At 39.6% G+C, this 16,037-nt stretch overlaps 1 protein-coding gene across 2 annotated transcripts in view; it reads left to right on the forward strand.

The window, feature by feature from the left end:
* Positions 1-16,037, forward strand: part of HSPE1 (heat shock protein family E (Hsp10) member 1) — a 40,043-nt gene that overhangs the window by 6,047 nt on the left and 17,959 nt on the right. Inside the window, exons 1-2 of one of the 2 annotated variants that reach the window (XM_004262891.4) lie at positions 7,593-7,740; positions 11,212-11,274. In XM_004262891.4, the coding sequence (XP_004262939.1) occupies positions 7,681-7,740; positions 11,212-11,274 (123 nt within the window). In that variant the 5' untranslated portion in view covers positions 7,593-7,680. Of the gene's footprint in view, positions 1-7,592; positions 7,741-11,211; positions 11,275-16,037 lie in introns of those variants that run through there. The other variant, XM_033430704.2, reaches the window with a different exon arrangement.

Below are 16,037 nucleotides of genomic sequence, written 5' to 3' on the forward strand. Positions count from 1 at the left end.
ATACCTTCTTAACAGACTTTTAAGTGTACATCATAATATTGTTAACTATAGGCACAATGTTGTACAGTCGATCTCTAGAACTTTTGCATCTTACTTAACTGAAACTTTATGCCTGTTGATTAGCAACTCCCCATTTTCCCCGCCCCCTAGTCCCTGGCAACCACCATTCTACTCTCTGCTTATATGAGTTTGACTATTTTAGATACTTCATGTAAGTGGAATGCAGTATTTTGTCCTTCTATGATTGGCTTATTTGACTTAGCTTAATGTCCTCAAGGTTCATTCCATGTTGTCAAATGTTGCAGAATTGCCTTCTTCTTTAAGGCTGAATAGTATTCCAATATATGTATATACTACATTTTCTCTCTTCATTCATCCAGCAGATGAACATTTAGGCTTCCACATCTTGGCTGTTGTAAATAGTGCTACAGTTAACATGGAAGTGCTAATATCTCTTTGAGATTCTGATTTCAGTTCTTTTAGATAAATACTCAGAAGTGGGATTCCTGAATAGAAGTAGGGTAGTTCTATTTTTAACTTTTTGAGGATCCTCTACACCGTCTCCCGTAGTGGCCACACCATTCTGCTTTCCCACCAACATGGATCATAAGGTTTTATATAATAGAGGTGTGAACTTGTCACATTTGTTTCCTAATTTGATGTGCAGTTTTGTTTCTAGCTAGTCAAATCTCATTCTTCTAGTACATTTTTCTTTTGGAAATGTAAGTAATTAATTGATCCATAATTTTAGTGTATAGTATATGTGTCTGACTTTTTTTTTAACCAATGATTATCTTGTCTCAACTTTATTGCATTATCCATTCTTCCCCACCACCACTCCCCTGCCCCCAAATTTGAAATGTGACCTTTATCATACATTAAAGTTTTAAATAAACATATTCCTGGATTTGATAGTCTGTTTCATTGATCTCTCTTTTCCATCACAGTGTTTTCAATATAAATATAAACTGTTATATTTAAGTTTGATATCTGATACAGCAATTTACTCTCAACAATACTTACCTAGCTGTGAGCATTTTTAAGCTTCTCAGCAAGGACTGCCAGATTGTTCTCCAGCATGATACTAAGACATGCCTCATCCAGAAACCTAATTGCTGTTTTCTCTGCACCCACACAGAAATGGAGTTTTGAGCTTTTTATTTATTTATGTGAAGACTATTTAAATGTTTTCTTTACCCTTAAGCAATCTGTATGAGAGAGCTCATTAAAACCTAGGCTCTGGATCCCGTGTTACTTACATACTAGTTAAGTGACATTTGACAAATCATCTAACCCCTCTTAGTTTAAGAATTAACTGTAAAAGGAGGGCACAAGACGTCCCTTAACATTTTGAGTCAAGCCTGTTATTTTTTGTTTTGTTTTGTTTTTGTTTTTGTTTTTTGCGGTACGCGGGCCTGTCACTGTTGTGGCCTCTCCCGTTGCGGAGCACAGGCTCCGGACGCGCAGGCTCAGCGGCCATGGCCCACGGGCCCAGCCACTCCGCGGCACGTGGGATCTTCCCGGACCGGGGCACGAACCCGTGTCCCCTGCATCGGCAGGCGGACTCTCAACCACTGCGCCACCAGGGAAGCCCAAGCCTGTTATTTTTTTTTCCTTAATTTTTTTTAAACTAGATAATATGCATGTAAGAGTCCTTCCCATCCCTGTGCCCTAGCCACAAAGTTCCATTCCTGGAAGCACTAGTGTTACAGTTTATATTCTTCCTGTCAGGGGTGTTTTATGCATACATATGTATATGTGTGTGTATAAACATATGTATCTTGTGCATATGAAATATATATACATATATATTCATTTTCCTTTTGAAAAATAAAATATTCCATACACACCATTTGGCACCTTGTTTTTTTCTGTATTAACAATTTGTCTTTGGAATTAATCTATAAAGTACATAAAAGTTTCATTCTCTTTATAGCTATATGATATTTCATTATTTGGATGGACCAAAATTTATTTAAGCATTTCCTATTGATGGACATTTAAATTCTAAACTTATGCTATTAGAAACAGTTCTGCAAAAAATAAAATTTCTGCATAAATTTCATATCTGTAAGATAAATTGCTAGGCATGTAATTGCTATGTCAAAGGGTATGTGGACTTTAATCATATATGTGTACACACACACACACACACACACACACACACACACACACACACCCCTTCAAGTTGCCCTTCACAGAAGTTCTATCAATTAATAGTCCTACCAGCAATGTATGAGACTGCTGATTTCTCCCCACTCTCAATAATACAGGATGTTATAAAGTTTATGTTTTGCCAAACTGATAATTTTAATTTATCATTATGAATGATGGTGAGGATCTCATGTGTTTAAGAGCCATCTCTATTTCCTTTACTGTTAACTGACAGTCCCTATTGACGGTTAATATCTTCTGCTCATTTTTCTACTGGGTGACTGGCCTTTTATGATTTGATATCTTTATCTATCAGGGGAATTGTTTCTTTGTGACAAATTTTTTTTCCTCCAGTTTATCAATTTGGCTCTGATTTTGTTTATGCTTTGAATTTGCAGGAAGTCATTTTGGTATAGTTGAATAAATGTTTTCCATTATAGCTTCTGGTTATTATTTCAAACTCTGAAAAGTCTTCTCCGATATAAGTTTCTTGCATTGGTTTCTTTAGGTATTTTTATAGTTTTTGGTTTTATAGTTTATGGGTGTTTTTTTTTTCCAATCTTGGCTTCTATGGAGATTTTCCTGTTATAAGAGATAAGGAATGGATCCAAACCCTCTTTCTTCTTACAGATTAAGCCTAGTTCTTTAAGACATGTTAAAATTTAGCCAAACTCTTACAAAATGCTCTTTCAGTCTCATTTAGCCTGCAGACTTGACTTGGAAAAAACATGAATGGGTACTCACTTATCTGGCTTGTCATTTCAAAAGGTCAGTTTATTATAGTATTTTTAAGTAATTCATTATTTTTTGAACATGTGTCAGGCACTGTCTTAGGCACTGGAGATACAGGGATGAATAAAATGGGGGAGGCAGAAGTAAACAACTAAAGTAATAGCATAATTTTAGATAGAGATTGCTGTCATCTAGAAAATAAAGGTAGGGACTTCCCTGGTGGTCCAGTGGCTAAGACTCCGTGCCACCAATGCAGGGCTCCAGGTTCAATCCCTGGTAAGGGAACTAGATCCCACATGCCACAACTAAGAGTTCTCATGCTGCAACTAAAGATCCTGCACACAGCAACTAAGACCCAGCGCAGCCAAATAAATGCGTAAGTATTAAGAAAAAAAAAAGAAAATAAAGGTAGAAAATGCCGTTAACTTCATGAAAGACATGAGGTCCCCTGTTAAAAAGAGGAAATGATAACAGTCTGTTGTGACTTGTCTCTTCTGATCACATCTTCCTGAAAATTCAGGAACTACTGTATTAGATATCTATTGCTGCATAACAAATCACCCCAAACTTAGTGGCTTAAAACAACAATGAACATCTCACACAGTATCTGTATGTCAGAAATTTGGAAGCAGCTTATTTGGGTGGTCCTAGTTTGGGGTCTTTCATGAGGCTGCCATCATCCAAAGGTTTGACTGGAGCTGGAAGTTATACTTCCAAGATGGTCACTTATGCTGGCAAGTCGATGCTTGCTTTTGGTGGGAGCTTCAGTTCCACACCATGCAGATCCCTCATAGGCTACTTGAGGGTCCTCACACATGACAGCTTTCTCACCCAGGGCAAGTGAGCTAAGAGAGCAAGGCACAATGTCTTTTATCACCTAACATCAGGAGTCACACAACATCATTTTCACAGAATCTATTGGTTAAACAGGTCAGCCCTATTCGGCGTGAGAGAGAACCACACAAAGGTGTAAATACCAAGAGATAATAATCACTGGGGGCCATCTTGGCATCTGGCTACCACAATCACTAATTGGTCAAATATTCTAGAGAGAAAAATGAAGTGCAGTGGGAGTTCAGTCTCTCACTCATTTGTAGTCAATGTTGTCTAAGTTTGAACTTTATAAATTAAAAAAATTTTGTCTATAATGATTTTTATAAAGAGAAATTAATTTTCAAATAATACATTGAAAATGTATAAAGCTACATATACAACTAATTTGTTCAGCTATGAACATACATCTCCATACTTCACTGCTGCTTCACCTTTACTTGGCCCACAATGAAATCTCCTGCAACTCCACAGATAAATGTTACTTTATAGCACATTTCAACTACTTCATGCATCATTCACTGCATCAGCTTTGCTCTTAGGCTGGCTTCCTTCAAGCCAAGACGGTTGATGCAGCCTCAGACTTAACAAGGTTCACTGGCAGAAAAAAGGGACCATCTCTTTTATTATCTCGTCAAGATTAAGAAAACCCTTCCCTAAAATGCTCCATCAGATATCTTTTCATATCTCTTCAGGCTAAAAGGGAGTCACATGCTCACCCTTTAACTAAACATTGGCTTAGTCCAATGAGGATTTATCCCGCAGCTAGAGATGGGTTTACCTTTCTCTGCTCAAATTCGGAGAGATGGATACTGAGCAAGATCAAAGTCTGTTTGCAAAGAACATGAGTGAACGGGTATGGATAGCAAGTAGGCAACCATCAGGGGCTGCTTAACACTTAAGACATATTGCTTTGTAGTATAGTAATTTACATATCCTCCTTTCCCATTCATTTTTAAGCTTTTTGAGGATAGATTATACATCTTATTCATGTTTCTTAGCACTTGCTCAGTGCCTTACACACAATGGGCACTCACTATTTTACTTGGATTTTAGAACTCCCCAAAGAGAATTTCGTATTGGATAGATGGTTTTGAAATTACTTATGATTCTTTGGATTTACAAAATATTTTCTTCTAAAACTTTAAGAGACTTCCAGGAGTATTTACTTTTATACTTTCATACTCTATGAGGCAGAAGGAAAGAACTGCTGTGCACTAGTTTCATTACCAAAAAAAAAAAAAAAAAAAAGAAAAAACCCAACCCTTTTATTTGATATTTTTCAAAGTCTTACAGTCAACAAGCAAGAGAATTTAGATTTCTTGAATCTCAGTCTAAAGTTATTTTCATTTGTCCATATTGCCTTTAAAAAGACTACTCCTTCTTTAACCAAAATATTCAAGTAACCCATTATTACATGTAACTGTTATGGTACTGATCATGCTTTTTTTTCTTCTTCTTCTTCCCCCATCCCCTAAATTAATCATGGTTATAAAACTTTTTGCTTGGAGGTCATAATCTGCAGACTGATAGAGGAATTAAAATGTGAAGGTTATGAGCTAGAAACATTTCAGCCTTAAAGAAAAAGGTTCTTCCTGTGAACAAGGCCAGAATTGACATCACAATGTAACTTGATTAGACTTTTCAAAGAGATGAATACGTATTTTGTTCCTTAATTTAACATCTACTTATTCACTTTTTCTTTTGTTCTTTTCAGATGAGCTGTAACAGTATTACTTAAGTATTATTAAATCTGGACTTAAGAGAACATTAAGATGAGCCCCTTCAACTATAGGTAACTGATATTTACAGCTCGGGGACTACCACACAATCTGGGAAATGTTAACTGAATCCTTGGAGTAAATGAGGCGAGGTTGTCCAGACCTAAGACTCTGCTCTCTACAGACCCACCCTTATCTCTCTTAGGGAGGCAGTATTTAGGTGCCGCTTGCCTTAGATCCTCACTATATTTAGTAAGAGAATTGGTGATTTGCACGGCTGTCTCCATTGCTAGACTCTAGGCAACTTATGGTTAAGGATGCCGCCTTTTCATACTTTTACCTCAGTGCCAAACACGTACTGGGGCTTAATAAATACTCGTTGAATGAATAAATTTTTTGCTGTCTATGAGGTAGTGATGGAATTGTCCTTGCTCTTGAAAAGTTACCAGTCTTGGGGCTTCCCTGGTGGCGCAGTGGTTAAGAATCCTCCTGAGCTTCCCTGGTGGCGCAGTGGTTGAGAGTCCGCCTGCCGATGCAGGGGGGCACTGGTTCGTGCCCCGGTCCGCGAGGATCTCACGTGCCGCGGTGCGGCTGGGCCCGTGAGCCATGGCCACTGAGCCTGCGCGTCCGGAGCCTGTGCTCCGCAGTGGGAGAGGCCGCAGCAGGGAGAGGCCCGCGTACCGCAAAACAAACAAACAAAAAAGAATCCTCCTGCCAATGCTGGGGACACGGATTCAAGCCCTGGTCCGGGAAGATCCCACATGCCGCGGAGCAACTAAGCCCGTGCACCACAACTACTGAGCCTGCGCTCTAGAGCCTGCGAGCCACAAATACTGAGCCCGGGTGCCACAACTACTGAAGCCCGCGCACCCAGAGCCTGTGCTCCGCAACAAGAAAAGCCACTGCAATGAGAAGCCAGCGCACCACAACAAAGAGTAGCCTCTGCTCGCTGCAACTAGAGAAAGCCCGCGCACAGCAATGAAGACCAAACGCAGGCCAAAAAAAAAAAAAAAAAAGTTACCAGTCTCTACATCTTCCCGATAGAAAGAATCTTACTCAAAGGCAAACAGACTTCCCGTTGTTAAATGCTTTTGAACAAAATTCCAAGTCATGAGTTATTCAGCTTTGCACTCACTCATTTTAACCAACCTGTCCTCCACTCCTCCCTTCCATCTTTGGAGCCTCTGCTACATCTCTCAGCATTCTCAATACACCTTTATGTGTACTTGATGGGATACCTGATGTTTTCCTCTCTTGGAAATCACCCTACTGTATATACACTGTTTACTCTTTTAACTATCTTCGCATCTGGTAACATATAGCCTCCCTCATCCCAAATCAAAGATTTAAGGTTTCCAAGCAGGAACAAAAAAAAAGTTTGCCAATGCTACTGTGATTTCATGACTTAAGAGAACACTTAAAACTTGCAACAAAGAAAATCTGAAATCCTGTAAGATGCACAACTCCCACTGTCTATCAAGGGGCATTCATTTTCTCCTCCTGATTCTGACTTGCAAAATTTACAAGCTAATTTTGTTTGCTTGACACACAATACCAGATGTCCACTCTATCTCAGATAATTGGCATCTGGGTCTCTTGTCTACACAAACTTGATACTGAAAAGCCCTTGGTTTTGAAGTTAGTGGATAGCGGAAATATCATTTCACACTCTTAAGCCCGAGTCTGATTTGAAATTGGGTCGATTTCATGCAGGGTCTGTGGAATTCTCCCAGACTGCTGGCCTGTTTCCCACTTTGCACGCCTAGGCAGATTTCGGGACAGAATTACGCTTCTCTAGGTATTTGCTTGCACAAGAGTTTACTGAAACGGTCGCCATCGTGCAAACTCTGTCTTTCCGACGGTAACCAACGTTACAGTTAAGCCCAAGAAGATGCACCAACGCGTTACGCCGAACTTGCGCATTCCCGCAGCGGCTCTCTGCGTTGGCCTGCGAACTCCCTCGCAGCCACTCCCGGCCTCCGCGGCGTGGTCTTTCCCTCCCGCCACATTGCCGCCATTGAGTCGTCGGATATTCCTTCTCCAGTGCCCCTCCCTCCGCCCGCCGGTCCTTTCCCGGCCTCCTCGGGTTCCTCCCAACCTGCCCCGCGCAGGCTGCGGCTGTGCCGTCAGCCGTCGCCCCTCCCCCTCTCCCGGACCTAGAGCGCCGCTCCGCCCCGCCCCCCGCGCAGGCAGCCGTCCCCTACATCCGGGTACCGACTCCAGCCGCCCAGACTCTGGCACTATGGTCATGGCGGAGGGGACGGCAGTGCTGAGGCGGAACAGGCCGGGCACCAAGGCCCAGGTACCATCTCTGCACCTCTGGTGGAGGGGAGAGGGAACTCTTGGTGCCGAGCTGCGCCGCACCTGGAAGGTGGATGCTTCTGCGAGGAGGTTGGGCCGCGGCGACAGGCGGGCGGGCAGGGGCACTGGTGCCCGGCCTGCTCTTCCGGAGCCTCAGCCCCTCGGTTTGGCTGAGGCGGCGGCGGCCCGCGAGGCCTGCGGAGCTCCAATTGGACGGTGGGCGTGAGGGGCGCGTGGGGGCCGCCGAGGCCCGGGACTGGGAGCCTGTCAGCAGTGACTGCTTGTCCTCGCTTCTCCCCTGATCCCCAGTGACCAGCTTCGGGGAGGGGCGCGGCCGGCCGGGTGGAGACCCCCGGGGTTCCGTGAGGGTCGGGGCTGCCAGGGTGGGAGGGGTAAACAACAGCCTACCTCGTCCTGGTTTCCATTTCCTACCTGGCCTGTGACGTGCCCGACTTCTGCCATCCAGCTTGTCTAGCCGGATCCGGGAGTCGATAATTTACTTTATCCTCCTCCTCCTGCTGTTTGCCATTGACCACTTCTTTCCGTAGCTGTTCTCTGGTCCAGCAAGTTTTCATCATCAGGCTGGGACTTGTTAGATGCCATTCCTTGTGAATTTCCTTGTTACTATATGTGAAGCATAGGGAATGAACTTATTATAATTTTATCACCTTTTAGTAGGGTAGTACTTGGGGTGAATTGGTGCTTATTTCAGTATTGATTCTTGGGATTTGCCAAAGACGGGATGCTTCACATTCTTACAAAAATCAAGTAGACCTCATCTGATTAATCTGCCAGGTAAAATGCCTTGCGATTGAGTACAGACTCCAAAATCGGAAGAGATGTGTTAAAAATGTAATTTTAAAGAAAAAGAGACGGAGGGGGAGGAAACCAGAAACAACCGTAGAGCTATGACAGTATGCTAGAGAATACATTTTAATATCTTGCACAGAATTTTGGAAAGGGAGTTCTTTCAAAGGGAACTTTTAGATCCAGACAGCTTCCTAGATGCATGTTACGGAAAAGGAAACTGAAGCCCAGAGATTAGACTGCATTTGCTCAAGGTTGCCCAGTCTCCAGATTCGATTCTTAGTTCATTAGTGACCTTTTCTTTTTAACAAGTTGCTTCTAGTACTGAATTTTAGAGTTTAGTTGGGAAGCCTTTTTTTATAAAGTCACATGTGTCAGTTCTATTGGCAATTTTGTGGTCATACTACATGGAATTTATATATTATTTATGCTTTTACTGTTTCTAAACTTTCTTTCTTTATAAATGATCTTTTCTCAGATACCTTTAATTCTTTTTCTGTGGCAGCATTATTTCTGATTCTTTTAAGTGATCAACTTTTATGTTTTTAAATTCAGAAATGGACTTTTGTACTCACATTCTGAGAATCATCCATTTTTACTTATTCAAAAGTTCTTAATTTTGAAAGGTTAGAGAATCATAGATTTTAACTCAATATTGTAACACACCTGTTTGCTGTGTTGTTATGAGTAAGTCACCTATAAGAAAACTCTTTGCTTTTTTCCAGATGGTCATAGATCAAGGTTGTTAAATAAAATGTATTAGAAAAGGTTAAGATTTTTTAGAAAAAGGACTATTTAAGCAGCATTCTGTCATATCCCTTGTCTATCACACTGATTTCCTTCAGTGAAAGGGGTCTATTCTAAAATGATTTATTTAGAACTATAATAGAGTAGGTAGAGTATCTTCCTCCTTTTTTTTTTTTTAATTGGTTAGATTGGGTTATAAGCACAAAGTTGGTTTTCAGTAAACGTTTAACTGAATTAGATGAGAATGTTCATTAGGCTGGATTTTTGTCTCCTGTTTTTTGGGTTTTTTTTAGAATATTTATTTATTTATTTGGTTGTGCCAGGTGTTAGTTGTGGCAGGCAAGCTCCTTAGTTGCGGCTCGCTGGCTCCTTAGTTGTGGCATGTGAATTCTTAGTTACGGCATGCATGTGGGATCTAGTTCCCTGACCAGGGATTGAACCCAGGCCCCCTGCACTGGGAGCGTGGAGTCTTAACCAGTGTGCCACCAGGGAAGTCCCTTGGCTCCTCTTTTAAGTGTTTAAAGTATATCACAGTTATGATGAGGCAAAGCATTTAATTTCCAATTAACTTTTTTACATCTTTTCTGTGTACCACTATATGTGTTTTCTAATATTTTAAAAACAAAATATTCTACAAACTATCTTTTCTTTTTTTTTAAACGAAAGAATAGGCAAAACGTATTGATAGAAACAGTTTTCACTACAAATCAGAAAGGAAGAATTTAAAAACTACTTTCTGGTGATATGTAGATGATGTCTAGGAAAAGACATCCTAGAACAATTTCCAGAAAGTTGTTTTTATTTCTTGACATTTTAAAATAAAGTTCATTTTCATTCAGATAAGGCAACTATTTAAAAAAAGATATGAAATGCTTAAGACACTTAAAAAGGTGTACCATACCCATCACCTACTCTAAGAACTAGGACATTACTAATATAGTTAAATCCCTCTGTATTGTGATATTCTGTGTTCTGCCCACTCCCAGCCAGTAATGGTGATTATCATTCCTTTTTTTTCCTTTATACTTTTATTATATATGCATTATATTCATAAGTATGTTTTGCACTTTCTTAAACTTTTATTCATGTGGTATCATGCACTGTATTCTGCAGCTTGCTCCAATTTTTGCTCATGGCCTTTGGAGACTTAATCCATGTTGATCGATACAGGGTTATGGATTGTTGGTTTACTACTACCTTTTCTCAGACATTTATTGAGTACCTACAATGCGTTGGACAATGCGCACATACAAGGGATATATTTCAGCAGTCAAATGGAAAGGTTCTTAACCACTTAGGGGAACGTCTATGAACTGAACTATCTATAGAGAAATTCAGAACCAGTGCAAAGTGATCCACAGAAATATTCCCTTTAAGAGAAGGTTATTCTGTTTAGATGACTGCTTTTTGATGGAGCTCATATTTTGATTTAGAAATTTAAAACACCATTTGGAATTGGAATTATAATTTATAATGTCTGTCTTAAATAATATTTATGGAGTAGTAACTATTACTAACTCTAGCTATTCTCTTTGGGTAAAAACTGATTCAGTTTTTTACTGCCTGGAGATTGTTTTTTTTCAGTATAACATTTAGAAAAATATTTAACTATCAAACAAAAAAATGATAGGCTTATCAATTAAGTAATACATGAGAGGTTTATGGGAGCCATATTTGAGGGATTTGTGACTGAAAAAAGTATAGCTTATAGTTCAATTAAATAAAATCTTGGTGTTCATTTAAAACATTGAATAAAATTCCTTTAACTTATTCACTAATAATCACATTGTTTACCGTATGAGGGCTTTTCTTCTCTGGTATAACTTCGGATCTTTATTAAGAATTGAAATTAATCATAATAGTATTGCATCTTCTTTGTAACTTTGTACGTGCTTTAATCATGAAATTTTTTTTATAGGATTTCTATAATTGGCCTGATGAATCCTTTGATGAAATGGACAGTACACTAGCTGTTCAGCAGGTAATAACAATAGCTACTTTTGCAACTCTAATAACCTAAGCATTTTATTTCTTTTGGCATAGTTAAATATTCCTGTAACTTTTAGCACAAACCAGAATCCATGGAATTAATGGGATACCTGTTTGAAACTTTTATCAAACCTCATTTTAAGATGGCATATTAGGGCTTCCCTGGTGGCACAGTGGTTAAGAATCTGCCTGCCAATGCAGGGGACAAGGGTTCAAGTCCTGGTCTGGGAAGATCCCACATGCCGCAGAGCAACTAAGCCTGTGCGCCACAACTACTGAGCCTGCACTGTACAGCCCGCAAGCCACAACTACTGAAGTCCACATGCCTAGAGCCAGTGCCCCACAACACAAGAAGCCACTGCAGTGAGAAGCCTGTGCACTGCATCAAAGAGTAGCCCCCACTCACTGCAACTAGAGGAAGCCCGTGCACAGCAATGAAGACCCAACACAGCCATAAATAAATAAATAAATTTATTTTAAAAAAGAATGTATTGTTCAATCAGCAAATATTTAATGGGCTAGCAAAGAGATAGGCCTTGTGGAGGATACAGAAATATAAACCTGGAGCTCTATGCCTGGAAATTGGCAAAAATTAAGAGGAAAAATGTGCACATATTTTTCCCTTTAAAAGTAGAGTTTTGCCCTGATACTTCGTTGAATTTGTTTATTAGTCCTAACAATTTTTTTGTGTAATCTTTTGGGTTTTCTACATATGAGATTTTTTCATGTGCAAACAACTAAATTTACTTCTTTTCCAGTCTGGATGCCTTTTATTTCTTTTTCTTGCCTAATTGCTCTGGCTGGAATTTGCAGTAGTATTTTGAATAGACATGGCAACAGCAGGCATCCTTATCTTGTGCCTGATCTTAGCAGAAAGCTTTCAGTCTTCCATGTTGAGTATGATGTTTGCTGTAGGTTTTTCATATTTGGCCTTTATTATGTTGAGTTAATTTCTTCTTATTTCTGGTTTGTCGAGTGTTTTTATCATAAAAAGGTGTTGAATTTTGTCAAATGCTTTTTCTGTACCAATTGAGATAATTGTGTATTTTTTTTCCCTTCATTCTGTTAACATGGTATATTATATTGATCAATTTTTGTATGTTGAACCATCCTTGCATTCTAGGAATAAATCCCATTTGGTCATGGTGTATAATTTTAATTTGCTGCCGAATTTGGTTTGCTAGGATTTTTGCATCAGTGTTCATAAGGGATATTGGTTTCTAGTTTTCTTAGAGTATCTTTGTCTGGCTTTCGTATTAGGAATGCTGCTGTAGTGGAGTTAGGAAGTATTCCCTTCTCTTCAATTTTTTGGAAGAGTTTGAGAAGGATTGATGTTAGTTCTTTAAATATTTAGTAAAATTCACCAGTGAAGCCGTCAGGTCCAGGGCTTTTCTTTGGTTGCACAACATTGTGAATGCAAGTAAGCCACAGAACCGTACACTTAAAAATGGTTAAAATGACTAACCTTTCCACATTGAATGGTTTTGGTACCCTTGTCAAAAATCATTGGACTGTATATGTGAGGGTTTATTTCTAGTTCCTCTATTCAGTTCCATTGGTTTATATGTGTATCCTTATGTCAGTACCACACTGTTTTGTTGTTGTTTTTTGGCCACACAGCGTGGGGGAATCTTAGTTCCCCAAACCAGGAATTGAACCCGTGCCCCCTGCAGTGGAAGCTCAGAGTCCTAACCACTGGACAACCAACGAATTCCCAGTACCACACTATTTTGACTACTATAGCTTTGTAGTAAGTCTTGAAATTGGTAGGTCTGTATCCTCCAACTTATGTTTTCTTCTTTTTTCTTTTAAATTTATTTATTTTTGGCTGCGTTGGGTCTTTGTTGTTGCGCTTGGGCTTTCTCTAGATGCGGTGAGCGGGGGCTACTCTTCCTTGCAGTGCACAGTCTTCTCATTGCAGTGGCTTCTCTTCTTGCAGAGCACGGGCTCTAGGTGCGCAGGCTTCGGTAGTTGTGGCTCCTGGTTCTAGAGTGCAGGCTCAGTAGATGTGGCGCATGCGCTTAGTTGCTCCACGGCATTTGGGATCTTCCCGGACCAGGGATTGAACCCTTGTCCCCTGCATTGGCAGGCCGATTCTCAACCACTGCGCCGCCAGGGAAGCCCCCAACTTGTGTTTTCTTTTCAAGATTATTTTGGCTATTTGGTGCCCGTTGCAATTACATATAAATGTGAGAATCAGCTTTTCCATTTCTACAAAAAAGACTGTTGGAATTTTGATAGAGATTGCACAGAATCTGTAGATTGCTTTAGGTTATGCAAGTTTTGAAGTTTTCAGTATGCAAGTATTTAATCTCCTGAGTTAAACTTATTCCTAGGTATTTTATTCTTTCAGATACTATTGTAGATGGAGTTGCTTTCTTTTTTTTTCTAATTTTTATTATCATTTTTTATTGAAGTAGAGTTGATTTGCAATGTTTCAGGTGTACAGCAAGGTGATTTAGTTATATTTAGATGTAGATATATCAATATATAGGAGTTCCTTTCTTTTTTTTTTTTTGATTAATTTTTTAAAATTCTTTTTTTTTTTTTAAACCCCACATTTATTTATTTATTTTTCTGGCTGTGTTGGGTCTTCGTTTCTGTGCGAGGGCTTTCTCTAGTTGTGGCAAGCGGGGGCCACTCTTCATCGCGGTGCGCGGGCCTCTCACTATTGTGGCCTCTCTTGTTGCGGAGCACAGGCTCCAGACGCGCAGGCTCAGTAGTTGCGGCTCACGGGCACAGTTGCTCCGTGGCATGTGGGATCTTCCCAGACCAGGGCTCGAACCCATGTCCCCTGCATTGGCAGGCAGATTCTCAACCACTGCGCCACCAGGGAAGCCCAGGAGTTCCTTTCTTAATTTTCTTTTTGAATTGTTCATTGAAGGTGTATAGAAACACAACTGATTTTTGTATTTTGATCTTGTATCCTACTACTTCACTGAATTCATTTCTTTGCTTTATGAGCTTTCCTGTGGATTCTTTGGGATTTCTCTATATAGGATCATGTCATCTGTGCCTTTTATTCATTTATTTACTGTCTAATTGTTCTCGCTGGAATTTAAGTACAGTATTGAATAGCAGTGGTGAAAACAGGCATCCTTGTGTCATTTATGATTTTTTTTTGGCGGGGGGCCATGCTGTGTGGCTTGCAGGATCTTAGTTCCCCGACCAAGGATTGAACCCAGGCCGTTGGCAGTGAAAGCACAGAGTCCTAACCATTGGGCCATCAAGGAATTGCCATATTTCTGATTTTTTTTTTTTTTTTTTTTTGTGGTACGCGGGCCTCTCACTGCTGTGGCCTCTCCCGTTGCGGAGCACAGGCTCCAGACGCGCAGGCTCAGCGGCCATGGCTCACGGGCCCAGCCGCTCCACGGCATGTGGGATCTTCCCGGACCGGAGCACGAACCTGTGTCCCCTGCATCGGCAGGCAGACTCTTGACCACTGCGCCACCAGGAAAGCCCCCTTATTTCTGATTTTAGAGGGAAACCTTTCAGTCTTTCACCATTGAGTATGAGTAACATCATACCTGTGGGTTTTTCAAAATGCCCTTCATCACATTGAGGAAGTTCTCTCATATACCTAGTTTTCTGTTTTTGTCATGAGGGTGTTGGATTTTGTCAGATGACTTCTGCATTAATTGATACGCTTGTGTTTTTTCCTCTGTATATTAATGAAGTGTATTACATTGGTTAATTTTTTTTTTTAAATGTTGAACTACCTTTCATTCCTTGCAGCTTTCTTTTGATTCGTGTTTGTATGGTATATATTTTTTTCCATCCTTTTACTTTTTTTTTTTTTTTCTGATGCAGTTCCTTTATTATCAGGAAACAGTGTCATTATCAAATTTATCCTTTTACTTTTAACCTACTTATATCATTATATTTGAAGTAAGTTTCTCATAAACAGTATAGTTGGGTCATATTTCTTTGTTCTTTCTGACAGTCCTTGTCTTTTAAGTGGTATATTTAGGCCATTTAATGTGAATATGGTTATTGATAGATATGTTTAGATTTAGAATTACCATTTTATTACTTGTTTTTGGTTTCCTCTTTTTTTTCTGTTTCCTTTTTCTGCCTTTTTAAGGGTTATTTGAGCATTTTTAGTATTCTATTTTAATTTATTCTGATTTTGATTGTATCTCATATAATTTTTTTGATGATTGCTCTAGAGATTACTAAGTTCATGCTTAACTCTTCAGTCTATTTAGAGTCAATATTTTACTGCTTCAATTGAAATGTAGATACTGTCATCATTTGGACCATTTTACTCTCCTCCTTTATGCTTTAGTTATCTATATTACATCTACATACATTGAAGACCCCACCAGACAATATTATATTTTTTGCTTTCATCTGCCAAACATATATTAAAGATCAAGAGAAGAATGGTCTAATATATATTTATACCCAGATATTAATATAATTGCTGTTGCTCCTGATAGTCTAAGTTTCTTTCTGGTATTATTTTTTTCCTTCTAACTAAAGAACTTCCTTTAGCAGTTCTTTTAGAGCCGTCTGCTGACTAGGAATTCTCCTTAGCTTTAATTTTTTTTTTTAATTTAATTTTATGTATTTTTTTGTACAGCAGATTCTTATTAGTTATCTATTTTATAAATATTAGTGTTACATGTCAATCCCAATCTCCCAATTCATCCCACCACAATGAACCCCTCTGCCACTTTCCCCCCTTGGTGTCCATACGTTTGTTCTCTACATCTGTGTCTCTGATTCTGCCCTGCATACTGGTTCATCTGT

The sequence above is a fragment of the Orcinus orca genome, chromosome 7 (assembly GCF_937001465.1).
Source record: "Orcinus orca chromosome 7, mOrcOrc1.1, whole genome shotgun sequence".
In the NCBI taxonomy this organism is placed as follows: Eukaryota; Metazoa; Chordata; class Mammalia; order Artiodactyla; family Delphinidae; genus Orcinus; species Orcinus orca.